Source organism: Fistularia commersonii, chromosome 3 (genome assembly GCF_037954325.1).
Source record: "Fistularia commersonii isolate RoL2024-O1a breed Wild chromosome 3, RoL_Fcom_v1.0, whole genome shotgun sequence".
In the NCBI taxonomy this organism is placed as follows: Eukaryota; Metazoa; Chordata; class Actinopteri; order Syngnathiformes; family Fistulariidae; genus Fistularia; species Fistularia commersonii.
In genome coordinates, this window is record NC_141286.1 from 1,381,001 (window position 1) to 1,397,845 (window position 16,845).

Below are 16,845 nucleotides of genomic sequence, written 5' to 3' on the forward strand. Positions count from 1 at the left end.
GTATCAGGAACAAAATGAAATTTAAATGTTAGAATTTTCCTGTCCTTTTGTTTCAACTTTAAAATCATGAATGATGGTAGAAATGTACCGACATTATTTCGTACGCAATTGTCCATACAAAATTAAACAAAAGGAAAAAAAACTAGGAGTTTCTAAAATCAATATTGATTGAAAATACTTATCTAATTTTTCTGCACGGGCCAGCTGGGTATCAGGAACAAAATGAAATCGAAATTTAAATATTTGAATTTTCCTGTCCTTTTGTTTCAACTTTAAAATCATGAACGATCGTAGAAACGTACAGACATTATTTCGTACGTAATCGTCCATACAAAAGGAAAAAATAAGGAGTTTCTAAAATCAATATTGATTGAAAATTCTCGTTAAAATATTCAAAGAAAATAATTTGGCGGGCCGGAGAGAAAAGCAAAACAGACCGGTTGTGTAAAATGGCCAGGTCGGGGTTCCGGAAAATACGATTATCAAGAAAATAATGACGGTAAAATGATGGATCGCATGGTTTCATCTGAAAAGACATTAAGTACAACACACTTAATCAATTATTGATACACAGTGATGTAATGCTCAGCCCTGTGTGAAGAAAATCCCAACGCCGAGCGAAAGGGTGCCGACGTTTCCTCTTTTTTTTTTCGCCGCTGGGATGAATTCCCAGGTTGCACTGGTAGATCTGGACCCGTTCAAATGATCTTTGAAAGTCTTACTACAGTATTGCCTTGCTGGGAACCGTCGAGGCAAACGGAAACCGCGTGGCTTTATTTTGGATCGGGCGGTTCTTTCGTTCTCCCGTGAAAGAGCAGTTCTGCCGTTTGAGCGTCTGAAGCGGCGCCGGCGGCCTGCTGGAATGTCGCTCGGGCTCAAACGTTTTGTTTTGACGCGCTCGAAGTCGTGCTCTGATCAGAACATTCATCATTCAAACAGATACAGGACTGTCTCCGAAAATTAGAATATTGCCATAAAGCTCTTTATCTTCTGTAATGCAATAAAAAAATAAAAAAAAGACTTTTTCATGATATTCTAATATTTTGAGATAGGTTTTCTTATGATTTAAGCCATAATCAGCAATATCAAAATAATAAAAGGCTAATGAATCCAGAATGTATGACATTTTGTTTTTGTAATTGCATTACAGAAGATAAAGAACTTTATCACAATATTCTAATTATCTAAGACGGTCCCGTATATGCTGAGATTTTTTTTTTTTCACGCGTGAAGTCGATTAGTGGTTTAATTTTTTTTTGTTTGTTTTTTTGATTCTTCCTGTTCCTCATCCAATTTGTAGCGCTCACAGGGAGAATTGTGCCACCCTGATATTTTCAATGTGGGAGTTCTGAATAGCAGCCTTCATGGAAACAGGTGCCAGTTACTGTAGGGGAGCGCGGCCATTCACGGCGCGTACGACCCCCCGCAGCCGCCAGCATTTCTTTCCTACGTAATTAAGCCTTTTTTTTTTTTTCCCTCCAGAATCCTGCATGACTAATACTGCCAGTTTTACATTGACTTGTTCGCCGGCGCCTCGTGGCCCCGCATTAGAAAGAGAACCTTGCACAGCTCATTAGCTGGGAAGAGAGGAGCATTTATTTATTTATCTATTTTGTTTAGAATTATGTTTTTTGTGTGTGTGTGTGTGTGTGTGTGTGAGATCAAATGTAACTGTTATACAAAACCCTTTGTCTTGCTTTGGCGGCTCTGCAGCCGAGCTTTCGCTGACAGTTTATTTGGCTTGAGGCGGCGCTCTGCAAGTCGTGCGACGACGCTAAAGGTAAATAATGATGTGGCTGATTTCTCCTGACAGGAGTCGGAGTCTTTGCTCTTTATTTGCATGCTTCATGTTTATCACAGCAGCAAACACACTTTGGGTACGCTAACCGAGGGATTCTGATCCGGTCATAATACGAAAAGTGCGTATCTCTTTTTTTTTTTTTTTTTACTTCATGTCACATGAAAATAAAAAAAAAAATAAACCCAGCCAATATAGAGGCATTACAAGGGATGGACTACGTGTTGAAAATAAAAACACCCAAAACAATCTTTGACAAATAAAGCAGCTGAATGAGTAATCGTTGCGACACCGGTGACAGTAAAATAAAACCAGACGTGGTAATGTTAGCGCGTAAAGGTGTGTCGCACATCACGCAGCCGCCCGGCTTTGCAGTTAGCGAGCGTCTCATTCTTCCATATCGTCTCCGGATTAACACAAATGGTTATGGCTTTGTGCTAACAAGTAACAGCATGGCAGTAATCATCTGCAGAGTGTAGCACGCTAAAGAGACCATTACGGGGAGGAAGGAGCCTCCGGGCCCGCAAATGTCATAATTCCCGTTGTACTGATTTCCAAGAAATTCTACGGTTCTTTTGATGGGGTTCAAAACAACGGCGGGATGTTTCTTTACGGTTTTGCGCTTTCCAGGAAAAAGGTTTACAACTTACATCAGAGACCGTCAATCTATCGAGACGTTGCAATATACATACATATATGTACATATGCTGCTCCAAATATGAAGGGAACACTTAAACAACATAATGTCAATCACACTTGTGTGAAAACTGTCCTCTTGGGAAGCAACACGGATTCATTTGGACTTGTTTTAAGCACATTGGATCAGCCTATATTGTGTTTTTACACTTTTATTTGGAGTGAGACTCCAAATCTAGACCTATATTTGATTTCCATCGATCATTTTGGTGTGATTTTTTTTTTTTTTTCCCGTCATGTTCAACTATGCAAAGAACAAAGTAATTCACAAGAATATTTCATTCCTTCAGATCTAGGATGTGTTATTTCAGTGTTCCCTTTATGTTGTGAGCATATGTACACACACATATATTGACATATTGCTGCAAAAATGAATTAACAGTTCAGAGAAATGTAATCCATGTTTGCTGTCCGTCAAGAATCTTCTGAATCTCCTGCAGCTTAAGACTTTAAAAATTGCCTTATTGCAAAATGGCCTTATTGGTCTGTAGCCGATTGAGCATCTCTATCTAAAAACACCAGGAGGAATTTGTTTGCCTTAGAATCGATCGTCATAATCATCCATAGAGAAACGTTTGATTCGGCCGATATGTTTATGGAATGTTCTTTATGTCGTAGATTCATCAAGTAAAAGCATTTCCCTCCGATCTCAATTGTTTTGATATTATTGCTATGAAACCGTATTAGATGGAACTGGGAGACACTTCAAACCAAAGGGTTTAAAGAAGGAAAATAAAAGCCTGGGGGTTTGATGAGGACGGTTTCACTGAAACTTTTTTGTGTATTTCTGTCTTGCGACGTTCAAGGACAGCCTTGAGCCACGATTCGAAACCGCCGACACAAAAGGCTCTCGGTGACAATCACAAAAGGTTCTTCGCCGACAATTTGTTGACTGAAGAACCGACCATTTTGACACTCATTTAAAAAGAAGCACGCGCCAGTGAGCTTAATAGCACTCCCGTGTCTGTGTTTCCACCGTAATCTTGCATTTAGGCAATGAGATTGCAGCGCGTGGCGCCAGCAGCGCCGCTCATTCAAATCAGCAGCTGTTTGTGGACCTTTTGCACAGACATGAAACGACACTGTTACTACCTCGAGTGCCGGACATGAGGCGCTACAATCTGGAATTACAAGTTCTGGCTGGTGGTAAAGTCACACTTGAAGCGCTCTTCTTATTGTGATGTTTATTTCTCACGCCCGCAATCCTTTCCTGTTTGATTTTAGAGACTTGCTGAAGATTTAAATTCCTTGTTTTGCTTTTTTTTCTTCTCTTCCATTTCTATTTTATTCATCCATTTTTCCTGGAAAGACGTCCAAGCTCTTATTTCATGCATCTCTAATCTGAAGTACGTGAAATTAAGCATATCTAAAGTGAATCTAGCCGCCTATTTTCAAATGTATTTATTGTCCTTTTCAACAAACGTGTATTCTTTGAAAAGAGATAAAAACAGATTCACACAGCATATGGCAGGAGAGACTATTGCACTTCCTTTCTCTTAACACTCGCATTTATTTTTTTTCTCTAAATAACACCCAATTACACAAAAGATTTCAGCCAACCTTCGCTTTGCATATTTTTGTCAAAAAAAAAAAAAAAAAGCAGTGAAACAATAGTCTCATCTCGCACCTATGAACGCCTTTTTTTTTTTTTTTTTTTTGCAAATGCGAACAGAGTCACATAAAAAAAAAAAATGAGCAACAAAAATGCGTCGCTGTCACTAAGCATCAGCCGAGACGCCGTCCCCCTCCTTTCCCCGCCGAACAAGCCTCGCACATGCGAGCGGCATCTAACAGAGAGCCAAGGCTGTCAGAGTCCTAATCGTTGTGGAGAGGCCCTTGGCTGTGTATGCACAGCAGACGCCAGCCCCAATTAAAAAGGTCTATACAGTCTGCCAGAGCGTGAGAGGAGAGCGGACAGGCCACATTCTCAGCACAAACAGTGGTTCTGCGCCGCTGCCGCCGGATCGATGCACCTGCGAGACCGACCCGGAGGACCGCGGGCCGTTCCCTCCCGGGGACGGACGGGATGCTGATGATCGCTGGAGTTTTTAAGGCGTTTTGAATGTCTTAAATGTCAGCGTGGAGTAAATGAATGTTAACGCTGTCCGGTTTGCCTGTTAATAAACTGTAAAAAAGACAGTGTGAAGCTTAAAGCAGAACTGGGCTACGGAAGCGACGTCCTAATTTGGAAGACATCCGTCTTTTCTTTCTATATTTGCCGTTGAACAAACTATACTTCAGTTGTCAAAACCATGAGTGGTTGCATCATTTGCAAATACAAGTAGCTATTTATTCTGAATAATCGGAAAGTAATAATGCGACAAATGCATATTAAATGATATCAAACCAGATGTATAATCATAACCCACAACATCATGTGACTGAAACTGTCAAGAAGAGGACGTGATGGAAACTATAGACGGATCAGAACAATATTATCTCTGATTCTGGTTCAACAGTGATTTATAGAAGTGCTTCATCCAATTCCAAGACCTAAAGCAAGTGTTTTGCTCCCAGCAAGATACAAAAAAATGTTTAAATGTTTACATTTTGTAAACCAAAGCGCGTGACGTCCCAGTCAGAACCAGCCAGTTGACACGTTCGGTGTTTCTGACCGGTGAAGTTTCATCTATAAAGTGTGACCCCGGCAATGATAATGACCTTATGACAAAGATGATCTGGTGGAAAATGTATCCAAGGATGTGTTGACATATTTTTTAACTTTTGGAGATATTTAACTGAACCAATTATATGTTATGATAGCAATCATCCATACTTAGACGACATGTATGTTATCAGAACCGATGACGGGATTCGGATCCCACTATTATGCAATCCTGCTCACGTGCATAAACATTACCTGTGGTGTTGTTTTTCTTTTTTTTTCTGAATTTATTCTACTTATTCATGCTTTGCAAGAATGCTAATTATAAACGGCGAACTGGAGATCGGTTTGTATCGACACCTTTGCCGTTTCTACAATTCCACCCTTTTGATTTGTATTACACTCATGTTTACGTGTTGTGTGATCGCTGCTGCTGACCAAGTGCTTCTTGTCATTTCTGCGCTGAACTGTGAATACAAGATAATTATAAAATGGTGATGAGTTAGAGAGGCAGGAAGTGAGGCGATGGCGATGTTCATTGCAAGCTTTAAAAAAAAAATTGGCTGTAATAGAAATGTTTCTTTCCAGTGAAATATCCTTATGTGTAATGGAAGTCTAATAATTAGTTCACACAGCAACACAACCAGGGCACAAAGAAAGATGTTGTGCTTTTCAGTAACGTGTGAATTTCAGCGTCACCGTCTTGACAGGTCAGGCACTAAACAGAAGTCAGTACCTGTAATATGAAGTCTAGATGTTGGCAATGGGTGTGATATGGGAGTGACTGAATGATCCAGCGCTAAAGTCATATGACTTGGGATGTATTTTGTGCAGAGCCTTGAAAGCCAACCAGAATCTGAAAACTCGGTCAAGTTTGGATTTTCACACATTCAGATTAAAGAAGGGCCCGAACCTTTGCGGCTTTCATCGGGCGAGGCAGAGTTCACCCGTGATTGGTCACCAGTAGATCGCTCTTAGTGACCCTTTACAGTCGTCAATGAACCCAACGGACGCTTTTGGATTGTGGGAGAAAACTCCAGCAAACTGTCGTGGAATTTTGGCGGGTTGAGTCAGGACACCCAAGAATCTGGCATGCAGGACGGGGAAAGAATATTAGAGTTCTAGAGCTCTCCAGGAAGTCTGCACCCAAATCCCAGCGGCGGCAGAAGGGGCAGGTCCCTGGTTTATAGTCCTCGGAGGTCCTCGGAGGTCCTCGGAGGTCCTCGGAGATCCTCGGAGATAGGTGTCCGAGGGAGAGGGAGGGTCTTCTTTAACCAATCACATTCTTTCCTCTGTCTAGGGACTTGACTTCTTCCCTCGCCGGGTGATTGTAGGTCACGGAGGGAGGAAGCAGCCGCCGCCTCCTCGTCCCCCCCGGGCACGATTCGTCAGTCGGGGCGCCTTGACATTATCTAGCGAGCAGCTGGATGCGGGACTTTTTCAAAACATTCTGCAGTTTCTTCTTCGCACGTCACGGGAGAAGATATGCCGGCCAGACACGCGAAGAATTCAGCAGTCCGTCAGCAAATAATTGTCCGTTAAATACGTCGCCGGAAGATATTGGAGTGAAAAATACGAACGATTCGACAGTCCGTCAGCAAATCATTTTCCGTTGCGTACGGCGTGAGAAGATACTCGGGTGTGAAAACGAATTAGCAGGTAAATCGTTTTCCCATTTCAAAACACGGTGAGAAAATGTCCAGACGGACGTGTTTAAATTTCAACCTTAACGCTTTTTGTTCAACGGACTCATGGTCGCATTAAAAATGGGCCTCGCGGCAGGAAGGACCTCGGTTCGACTCCGAGGAGGCCGCCTTTCAGAGTCTGCATGGGTTTCCTCCAACAGTCCAAAAACATGCGGCGTTTTATTGGAAAAATGATGGAAAAATTGGCCCGAATTAGTGAATGTGTCTGTAAACGTGGCCCCTGCAATTGACTGGCGACCGTCTCTCGCCCCGTGGCAGCTGCCGCCGCTTCCCCCGACGCCCCGGCTGCAGACCCAAGCGTTAATTTCCACGCGCACGGTGTAGAAACCAGCGTCCCCCTCATTTCCTTGAGGTGAAATTCCTCCTCTGCTGCGGATGTGCGCCGCTAGGAGTTGTTCTAAATATGATTATCGGTATAAATTGCAAGAGAACAGAGAGTCGAATGCAGCGCAATGAGACGTTTGAGTGCAAGGACGGATGGATCTTATGAATCGCTGTCAGGAGAAACACACGACTCACACCCTCCATAAGCCTGACGCCTTCAGATATTTTTCCGGTTTTGATCCGTCTGCAGTGGCAGCGGAAGCCGGATCTAATAGAGAAACAGTTAAATCAGCACAGACGTGTGGATGTAACCTTTCCGATCCGTAATGTTTTCTTGTGTATCGCGGCGTCCCAGCCCCCGCCCCGTCCCCTCCTCCTCGCCGCCGCCGCCGCCCGTAGAGTCACCGAGTCTCTTGGGTTTCTGGCTTTGCGAGCCGGGTAATTCAGGCCTGCCAGCTCCGGCAAAATGTGTAAGCTGATTAGCTGACAGTCTCTGTAATCCCTCAAAAGAGCAGGTCGTTAAGGTGAAGTGTTACTAAATTGAGTGTATGATTTGATATATTGTGAATATTTTATCGGTCGCCTCCCGCTCGACGCCTTCCATCAAATCACGGGCGGGTTCCGTCCGTCAGTCGGCGGCTCCGGAGCCTCGGGCGGCGGCGGCGGCGGCGGCGGAGCGGCATTTAGTCCGAGGCGGCGAGCATTACTCACATCGGCCATCGATTTGCAAGAACGATGGCGAGGGCGCCGCGGGTGCCGTGTTGAGTGACAGCCGCAACATGACAGCTATCAATGCGGCTGCCGCGTTAGCACGCCAGCCGGGAGAAACCTGAGAATTATTGCGGGAATTATAAGAGAATGAAGTGTATCTGTGAGTGGAAGTGGATTTCGAGAATGTTCTATGGTCAGATTTAGAAGCAAATGAGACCCGTTCAATTCGCTCTGCGACTCTTCACGTCGCGGCGCGTTATTCAAAGAGCAATCCACCAGAGAGGCGAAGCGACGTTCAAAGATGGCAGCGTGTGGGATGTGACGCCGACACATGAAACAGGTGCGGTTCAAAGCGCATCGCATCTTATTTGCATCCTCTCTAATTTAACTCCGTCACCGGGAATCTCGAGCCGGGGAAGAGACGGAGATATCGGACGAATCGGCTTCGCCCGTCGGACGAGAGTAAACGCTTCCCGCCGGCCTCGGAAAGGAAAAAAAAAAACGAAGAAAAGGGTGAACGAGAGCGTTTCACCCCTCGGCCCCGTCGGATCGGTTGAAGTGCACGTGCGCGAGGAGCCCGACGTGCCCGTTTACGGTCGTGAATTTAGAGAAGGCTCGTTTTCCAATCGGGCGTTTCAAAGAGGGAAAGGGTCTGAGACGATTAGGAGGAGCGAGCCGCCGCCTCGGGACTCTTGAATAGCCCTTGATGAGAGCGGCGTGCGGGTTTGGATAGGTTAATCAGCCATAATCAGAAAGCAGGTGTCAAACACGCCACCTCAAAATCCTCCGTCGCACATTAGACGATCGTCACACTCACAAAGGTGTTTAATTAAACACAGTGTCCTTTCCCGCTGTCTTTTCCTCAATCAGAAGCATGAAGGAGCACTGATTGCATCAGATCACTGACACTGAGAACAAATTGCTTTTCTGTCATGGCAGGGATGATGAAGGGGGTGGAAACGTGTGTGTGTGTGTGTGTGTGTGTGTGTGTGTGTGTGTGTGTGTGTGTTGTGGGTGGAGAGGTTGGTAGAGTGTTGCTTATCAAAGGAGAGCCACAATACTGACTTTAATCGGAGGCTGATGCAAAAATGACTGTGCGGGAATCATCTTCTGAGGTGGAGGAAAAGAGGCGGATTTCATTTTCAAATGGAATAAAGGAAGAGTAGAAAGCATAAAATGATCTTTACCCAAATTATTTTTCTCTTCTTAAAGACAATTTGCAGATAGTCTACCAGAATAAGTCCAGCTGTCACATTTTATAAAATACCATTTTTTTTGAAAATAGATAACATTTTATCATACACATTTTTTGGGGCAAATATTTCCCCCAAAAATTTCTCCCGGAGCCCGGCACTTATTAGCAACATCAAGATCCAATGGAATTGTCTGCGTACGAGAGACAATGTATTTTTAACATGGGGTTTGTATCAAAGAAATGTTAAAATATACACTTTATCCGCGCAGGGCTGACGAAAACTGGTCCTAGATCTGGAAAAGTGCATCACAAAGTCCCGCTTTTGTCGAGCATAAACTGCAATATGTAGATGCAGCCTCTTGAAACTTTCTTTTCTCGCGACAAAGAAAATACCTTTTCTGAAAAACAGGAAAAAAGCCGATAGACTGCAATCTATATTTCTATGTGTGTTTGCTCAATAGATGATGCGCAACTTTATAAAGTTTTCATAGAACACCTTTGGAAGACGGAGGCTTGTTTTTTTCTTTGGGCTGATGTTTTATTACCGATTTCTATGACTTGTAACGAAACCGCGCAGAAAAATGCCATTGTTTTTAAATTTTATATTTTAATGTTTCTGACCAGTTCTATAATAGGGCACATTAAAACATCGATAACCGAGGACGGGACGGCAAACGATTCTTCATGTTGTTGACCTTGCTGTTGACTTTCTCCGTGGAAAAAGGCGGCGCTGTAATCCGCACGTGTCGTTACACGAAACAAAATCCTCGCCGGGCGGATTTTTCTCGTCGGCTTCGCGCACGAGATGCATCTGTTCCCGATCCTCCTCGGACCGAATAAACATCCGGGGATCGGCCCGTGAAATAATGACCGCTTCGTGCTTTTGACGCGGCTTGAAGGAGCATCTAATTGATGAGATCTGTTCGCGATCCATGGCTGATCAATAGCGGCGGCGAGTGATTGACAATCTCAAACTGCAGAGGGTCGGCTCGCCTCTGTCAATCATTTTAACAAGCACATAGTGCACTCGCAGGAGTGTGTACCAATATCACCCTTTTCTGCAGCGACTCTCGTCATACATCACTGATAAAACCCATCTGACTTTAGGTGTCTCTTTTGTGGAGCCTGCATGTCTGCAAAATGGGATTTTGCGCAATAAATAATCCGCACCGTTTATATCGAGGTTTATAAGCAGCCGGTTAAAAAGAGAGGAAAAGGCTTCAGGATGTAGATGTAAGATGCTCAGGATGTTGTTTTTAGAAAATGAGTAAAGTGAACGGGAATCAACTCATCGACTAAAGTTTGTCAGCAATTATTAACAGTTTTTGTTTATTTATGAGACAACAACAAAACGGAGTTAATTTTGAAATATTCTGTGAAATCATCCTGTGTGCAGGTATACTTACGATAAAATCGATCGAATAGAATTTCTTGATATATCTAGTAGTTTAGCTGGTTGTCCAGAACATGAAGATGGATGAAAATTTCAATAGAAAAAGGTGAATAATGTGTAAGAATGCGCGCCGCTGAAAATCAATGTAACCTTCTGGCACGGGAACGCTGGTGAAATTCAATACGGCATCAAGGAATGTGACGGTCGAGCTGTTGATCTACCTCCTTGACAAAAGAGAAGAGGATTGAGGTGCCGTTGAAATCTACACACTTAATGATTTACTTTGTGTCTGCGGCCTCTGCAGAGGTTCTTTTAGTCAAGCCTTGCACCTCTTGAGGGATGTGTGTAGAAAACTGCTCCGTCTCAATAGCAAGCAACAAATCTGTATGTGTTTAGGTTTTTCCCCGGCGGCTTACTGAGCTGTTGATGTTGGCCCAAAACAAAAAAGCCCCTTAAGCCCGACCGGGCTTCCGACAGCCATTAGTTTGAGGCAACGGAGCACTAACAATGATGACAGGCTGCGGCAACCGGAACTCCAGGGGCATCGTTTGCTCCGGGTCGGTCGGACCCGCCATATTTATCCGCCCGGTAATCCGAAAGAAAAGGGACAGGATGTCCGACCTTAATACCCGAGGGACATTATCAAAAACGGCTCGCGTTTCGAGCCCGGTTTCACCGGCGCCGTCCGGTGGCGACGAATCCCGAACGCTCGAGGATGGGACCGAAAGTCGGCCCGAAGCGACGCCGTCACCTCCAAACTGACCGTACTGTCCTGCATGACGGCGCAGAAAAACACTAGACGTGGACACAAACTGTCTAATAATATGCCGATGTGAAACGTCATTTTCGTGTTGCACTGCATCTCAGTACAACACGCTCCAGACTCTCCTCCGTAAACATGATAAACCAAAAAAAATGTGGAGGGCGAGTGAGTTGAAGACTATCACCGCAGCCATTCCTCCCGGGGAAATGATTCATAAAGTTCACACAGGCGACATCATGGAAATATGTTCAAAAAGACGAATTCATCCGAGACTGACGGATGATGTCATTTGGATCATTTCGCGACACGCCATCAGCTTTCCGAACACAAAATTCAACCGATAATCGTAATGAGCAGAGCGACACGGCACCTATTTGATGCCTGTTGTCGGCGACCAAAGCAAATTCCTTCAAGTTGCAAAATAAAGCGATTCTGAGTCTCATGATAGTGTCTTACTTGGAATGATATCGTTAGTTCCGTCAAATAAATTCATTGTAAATACTGGAAATAATGAAATTGTAATGTGATCGTAACGCGGGCAAATTTGGTTCTCCGATTGCATTTTTTTGTTTTTGAGAAGCGGCGAACGTGCAAAGTCCTGGTGTCGGGATCCAAGCAGGAAGCTTCGCGCTGTGAGAGCAGACGTTTATGTCAAACGTTTAAAATGCGCAAAACTTTTATCCCGAAATCTATTTGTGAGATTAGCTGGAAAACAAACATTTAGTTTGATCAGTCGAACCGTAGCAGTACGTTGCACGTTGTGAAGTAATGCGGGGAATCTTGCGTCCCTGCATCCTCCGCTTTCGTGCTTGAAACTTTACCTGAGGTTTTTCATACGTTGTTTAGATTTCCGAGAGATTTTCTCTCCTTTATTCACCCACTGTGATCTTTGCTCACCCCGAAATTAAGATCTTTGAAATTCTTCTTGTTCATGCATCTGAAAGTGTTACCTTGGGCTCGTTCTTGACAGAATATTACATTGATTTTACTTTTATACCCGCCGTCTCTTTCTAAAAATGACTACATTTAGAAGCGTGCAGGCTTGTGTTTGTTCAACTAAATTGGTGCGAGTTCCAAAAGCATGATAACATGACAGACAATTGACGAAACCTCTCATCCGGAGAAACAAACAATTGATTTGCTGAATTGCTGCTTTTTTTTAAAAAAAAAAAAAAAAAGAAATTTGAAAGGGACGTCCAGGAAGGCAGGAGGAAATTTCAAATATTTATCGATGTATTTATTTTTATTTGCTAACTAGGAATCGTTTGCAGCCAATTCATAAAAGTGCTAGTTTTCCATCGCTGATGTCCAGAAGCAACAACACGGTCACTCCTTATTTCCCCTCAATCCCAAATTCCCGTCACTTCCAGCACAAAGATTTTGCAATTCTGCCACCAGGCCGAGTGGAACGCCGTCCCGGAGTCTGACTTTTACCGTCTGTCAGTCGTTGAATTAGCAAAAGAAGGATCCTTCCACCGTATTTACTCTACTTTTACCAGAATGAAGTCGTGACAGGTTGTAAAAACGTGCTAATCTGACTATTTTCTTGTAAACAACGGCTAATTCGGAGGCCCTCCTGCCCTCCTGCCCGCCCGTCTACAGGTTTTCAGTTTGGTTTCATGATCTGCACCTTCCCTCGTGTTAAAGAAGAGAAAATAGAGTAAAAGAAATAATCACTTCTACATTTCTAAAGAGTGTTTCAGGGATTTCCGCTGGTCCTCGACGGTATTTCACTTGAGACTTGTGTTTCCACACAAGCAATGACGTGACCTTTAATTCAAATACCGTAAACAATTTAAGTTATAAATATGTTTTTTTCGAATCGACCTATATTTATGCTGACTTCTTGATCATTTTCTTTTAACCTTTTAACTACGAGTATTTTTGCTTCCGTTTCGAAGATATCGTACATTTCCGAGAAGGGAAAGGTCAGCGGCAAACAAATTCACTCGCTCATCCGCTCATTATTTATGCTGCTTCTGCTGCCTTTACACTCACAAAGGAGCTGAAATACAAGACTTGTCCGGTATTTTAATCGGAGCGGTCGGCGCTCGATAACGGGGCGACTCGCCATCCATGAGTGTGTCCAATGAACCGACGGGATGTTTTTTTGGTGGCGTGAGCTGCAAAATCTATACAGAAAGGAGCAAGTCGGGCATGAGATACCTTCTTATTATCACTGCGTCGACGTGACGCCCCAAAAAAGGCCAAAAAAAGAAAGAAATGTGTGCATAAAAAATCATTTTGGATGTCAAAACCCTGGCGAGCAAAATAACCCTCGAGGCTCGACCTTTTGTTCGGAACCATGCGGGTTAAAAAACGTTTCATTTTTAAAATGCCGCCCGCTGGTACGATCCAAAAAGCGAATTATTTCAGCTTCCGCTCCCCTTTTTCTTTAACATTGAATTCACTTGGAAGACGCAAATGTATGTTTATGAAAAGAAAACGCTTCTCGCAGCTTGAAATGTTGCAAACGGTGGAAAAAACTTGAAAACATCCAGAGCCAGCGGTCCGTTCTCTAATCGTCCCTCCGTGGTAAATCTTGTTTTTCCGATCCGGGGAGATGGATATCTGACGCGCAAAGAGGAATCTTGTAGATTCTATGTGTTTTAAAGAGAATCTGACCTTCCACGGCGCTAAAGAGAGATAAAGCATCTCCATGAGAGGTAGAAACACAGTTTCCTTCACACTGACCTCCTCCACATACTTGCTACGTGTCGTGACCGTGAAAGTGTTGGTTTGTGCGTCGGTGACAAAGTGAGACGAGGGTCCGGCCGCCGTGCACGCAGGCTAATGGCCGTGCACGTTTCACCGCTGTCACATCGTCGCACGGTGGAAATGTCGCTCCAATCCGGCAAGAATACTATCTTTTAACGCTCGACCGTTTCAGCGGTGGGGAAAAAGGATGAATAAAAAACGGGGAACCTTAAAAACATGTTATTCTACAAAACAGTTCTTACTAAAAGAAACTGTGGGAATTCGACTAATTTCCCTTTTATTTCTCTGATCAGACTAAAAATGCTGTCGCTTTTTAGGGATTCGGTGTTAAATTGTTTTTAAAAAAGACAGTAACATATATTCATATTTTCACTTAAACATTATGTTCTTCTTTGTCTTTTGGGTTTTAAGTTGCTTAAGCGCAAAAATACAATTTCCAGCTTCTCCGCAGTGACCGGGCAGAGCGATGCAGCTTTCCTCCATCTGGGAGCTTTTCATTTTTGCAAAAGGAAATTACAAAGAAGAAATTAATTATATGGCTTTTTACTTTGTTTGCTTCCCCAAATATTAATATTTAGTGTATGAAGTTGTTAGTCGGATGTCCTGGTATCACTTGACTCTATCATTACTATCAGGTATCAATGTGAAATTGCTGATCTTTAATTCCGTCTGCCCATATGGTTACATCATCATTACACACACACACACACACACACACACACACACACTCTGATTTTAATACTACTAACGTACCCATGTTGTTTTAATACTGCATGAACTCTGGATAACTATGAAATAAAAAGAAAGGAAAACATCAGGGAAGAAAATGTTGAACGTAAGAGAATAATTTTGAATAATATTTCAGATGCAGCAGTTTCATTCCACTCAAAATGTTTCTGGAAGTTTTTTTTTTTTTTTAAGTAAATTGACGCAGCATCCCTGCTCACTAATGTCTACAATTCCTAGAACATATCTGATTTTTTTTTTGACTCCTCTTTGGCTGAGCTGATGGTCATTTCCTGATGGATGTTTTTATTTCTTTGCAGATTTTTTTTTTTTTTTCACTAGATTTGACAACAAACGTCCACAATCTAATATAACGGGCAGATGACATTTAAAATACGTGGCGTTATTGCCCAGGTCCATCTGCAGTACAGCTGCAATAGTTATTCTGGAATATGAAAAAGCCATGGACGTTTAGTGGACGCTATAATCTCAGGACGATCTACTGTGAATGCCTTGTCGGGCGAAGATTGAAAAGGCTGTAATAATTGGAAAAACACACACAACCTCCCCCCGGAATTAATTAACCAGGAGTGAAACATGCAAGAATTTAATCATACGGTGATATTATTAATTTTCTAATTTCCCCACGTGTGAAACTAGTCCGATAACTTCACTGTTGTCTTATATTTATCCTCAGCCCGCTCACATTCTGCCTATTTTTGTTTGTTTTCTTCTCATCATTGCTGTAGTCGCTTAGTTTTATTTATCTTCACCCTTACTGTCTTTTTTTTTTCTTCATCTATTCATTCCTTGATGTTGTTGTTGTTGTTGTTGTTATTCTCTCTGCTGTCTGTTTATTTGTGGATGCTTTTTCTAATTTCCCTCTAATTATCTGTTTATTTCTATGCATATTCATATTTATTGAGATGCTGCTGTGATAAGAGAATTCCCCGTATGGGAATCAATAAAGTTTATCTTATAAAATGCTGCTTACAAACAAAGTCTCGGTAGTTTTACGTGAAAAAAGTGCAGGTGGAACCGAAAACTATTGCATTTCTGCTTGATTTCTGTCACCTCGCCACCAACACGATCCGCTGGTTATATTTGGGTCATGATCATCCGACTATCATTTTTCTCTCAACTTGAGGTTGTTGCCGGTATCCAGGGAGACAAATGTCTGCCATCACACATGTTGTGTGTGATATCAGGGGGAATGAATAATGCAGAGGCTGTAAAAACACACTCCGAGCGGCGAGCAGCTGCAGACGGGGTGTTTTCACTCCGCTCCCGCCGAGAGGCTGCAAAACCACATTTCCATCAGCTTGTCCACTTTTTTTAAAACAAGAAGTTCGGACCGATTTGCTTATCTTTCAACCATCCAAATAACTTTTTTTTTCCCCCTACAATTAAAAACATAAAACGGGGCGCAATCGCAGGCCGTCACCCCCCCGAAAAGCCCCCACACCGGCGGCTGTTGGTGACACTAAAAGGGGTTCACATGTGAACACAAAGAAAAGGGTTGGACGCACGAAATGTGAATTTTTTGGGGTTGTTTCCCCGGTGCCGAGAGGTCGTGTTCGGTTCCGTCTTACCTCGGGCGGCCGCGTCCGTCCTCGCCGCCGCCAGCACGGCGAGCAGCAGCGGGAAACAACCTCCGCCGGCGCTCATCGCCGCTCCAAGAGTCAAACGTCCTTGGGATTCAAGACTTTTTCTTCCGCGCTTCCCTTCGGCGCTTCACTTCGCCGTTCCTCAATCCACTTATTGACACAGACGACGGCCGCCCCGCGGGTGGGTGGATGGCGGGGGGAAGAAGAAGAAAAAAGGGGAAAAAAAAGCAGGAGAGACGTTGAAGTGCTGCCGATGCGCCGTCGGTTCCCCCGCGCAGTGAACGAGCCGCGCCGCCCCGCACCGCACCGCACCGCACCGCACCGCGCCGCGCCGTGCGTTCAGCACCGCGGACAGCTCCGCTCCTAGCGACCGCCGCGGGAACAACTTCACACACACATCACATCCAAGATCCACTCTGCACTTTCCTTTATTCGATCGGGATCTGAAAGTTCTACTTGACGGATCGATCGACGGTTTTATAGCGACGCTGCTCAGGAGAGAGAGAGAAAAAAAACAAACAAATAAAAAAATAAAATAAAGGAAACACTCTAATGACACATCCTAGATCTGAATGAGGGAAATATTCTTATAATTCTTTGCAT

General features: G+C 43.6%; 1 protein-coding gene across 2 annotated transcripts in view; it reads right to left on the reverse strand.

Annotated features, from left to right (window-relative positions):
* Positions 1–16,519, reverse strand: part of sez6b (seizure related 6 homolog b) — a 189,004-nt gene extending 172,485 nt beyond the window's left edge. The window contains exon 1 of one of the 2 annotated variants that reach the window (XM_086140932.1): positions 16,228–16,519. In XM_086140932.1, the coding sequence (XP_085997058.1) occupies positions 16,228–16,303 (76 nt within the window). In that variant the 5' untranslated portion in view covers positions 16,304–16,519. The remainder of the gene's footprint in view (positions 1–16,227) is intronic. The other variant, XM_086140941.1, reaches the window with a different exon arrangement.
* Between the last annotated feature and the right edge of the window lie 326 nt (positions 16,520–16,845).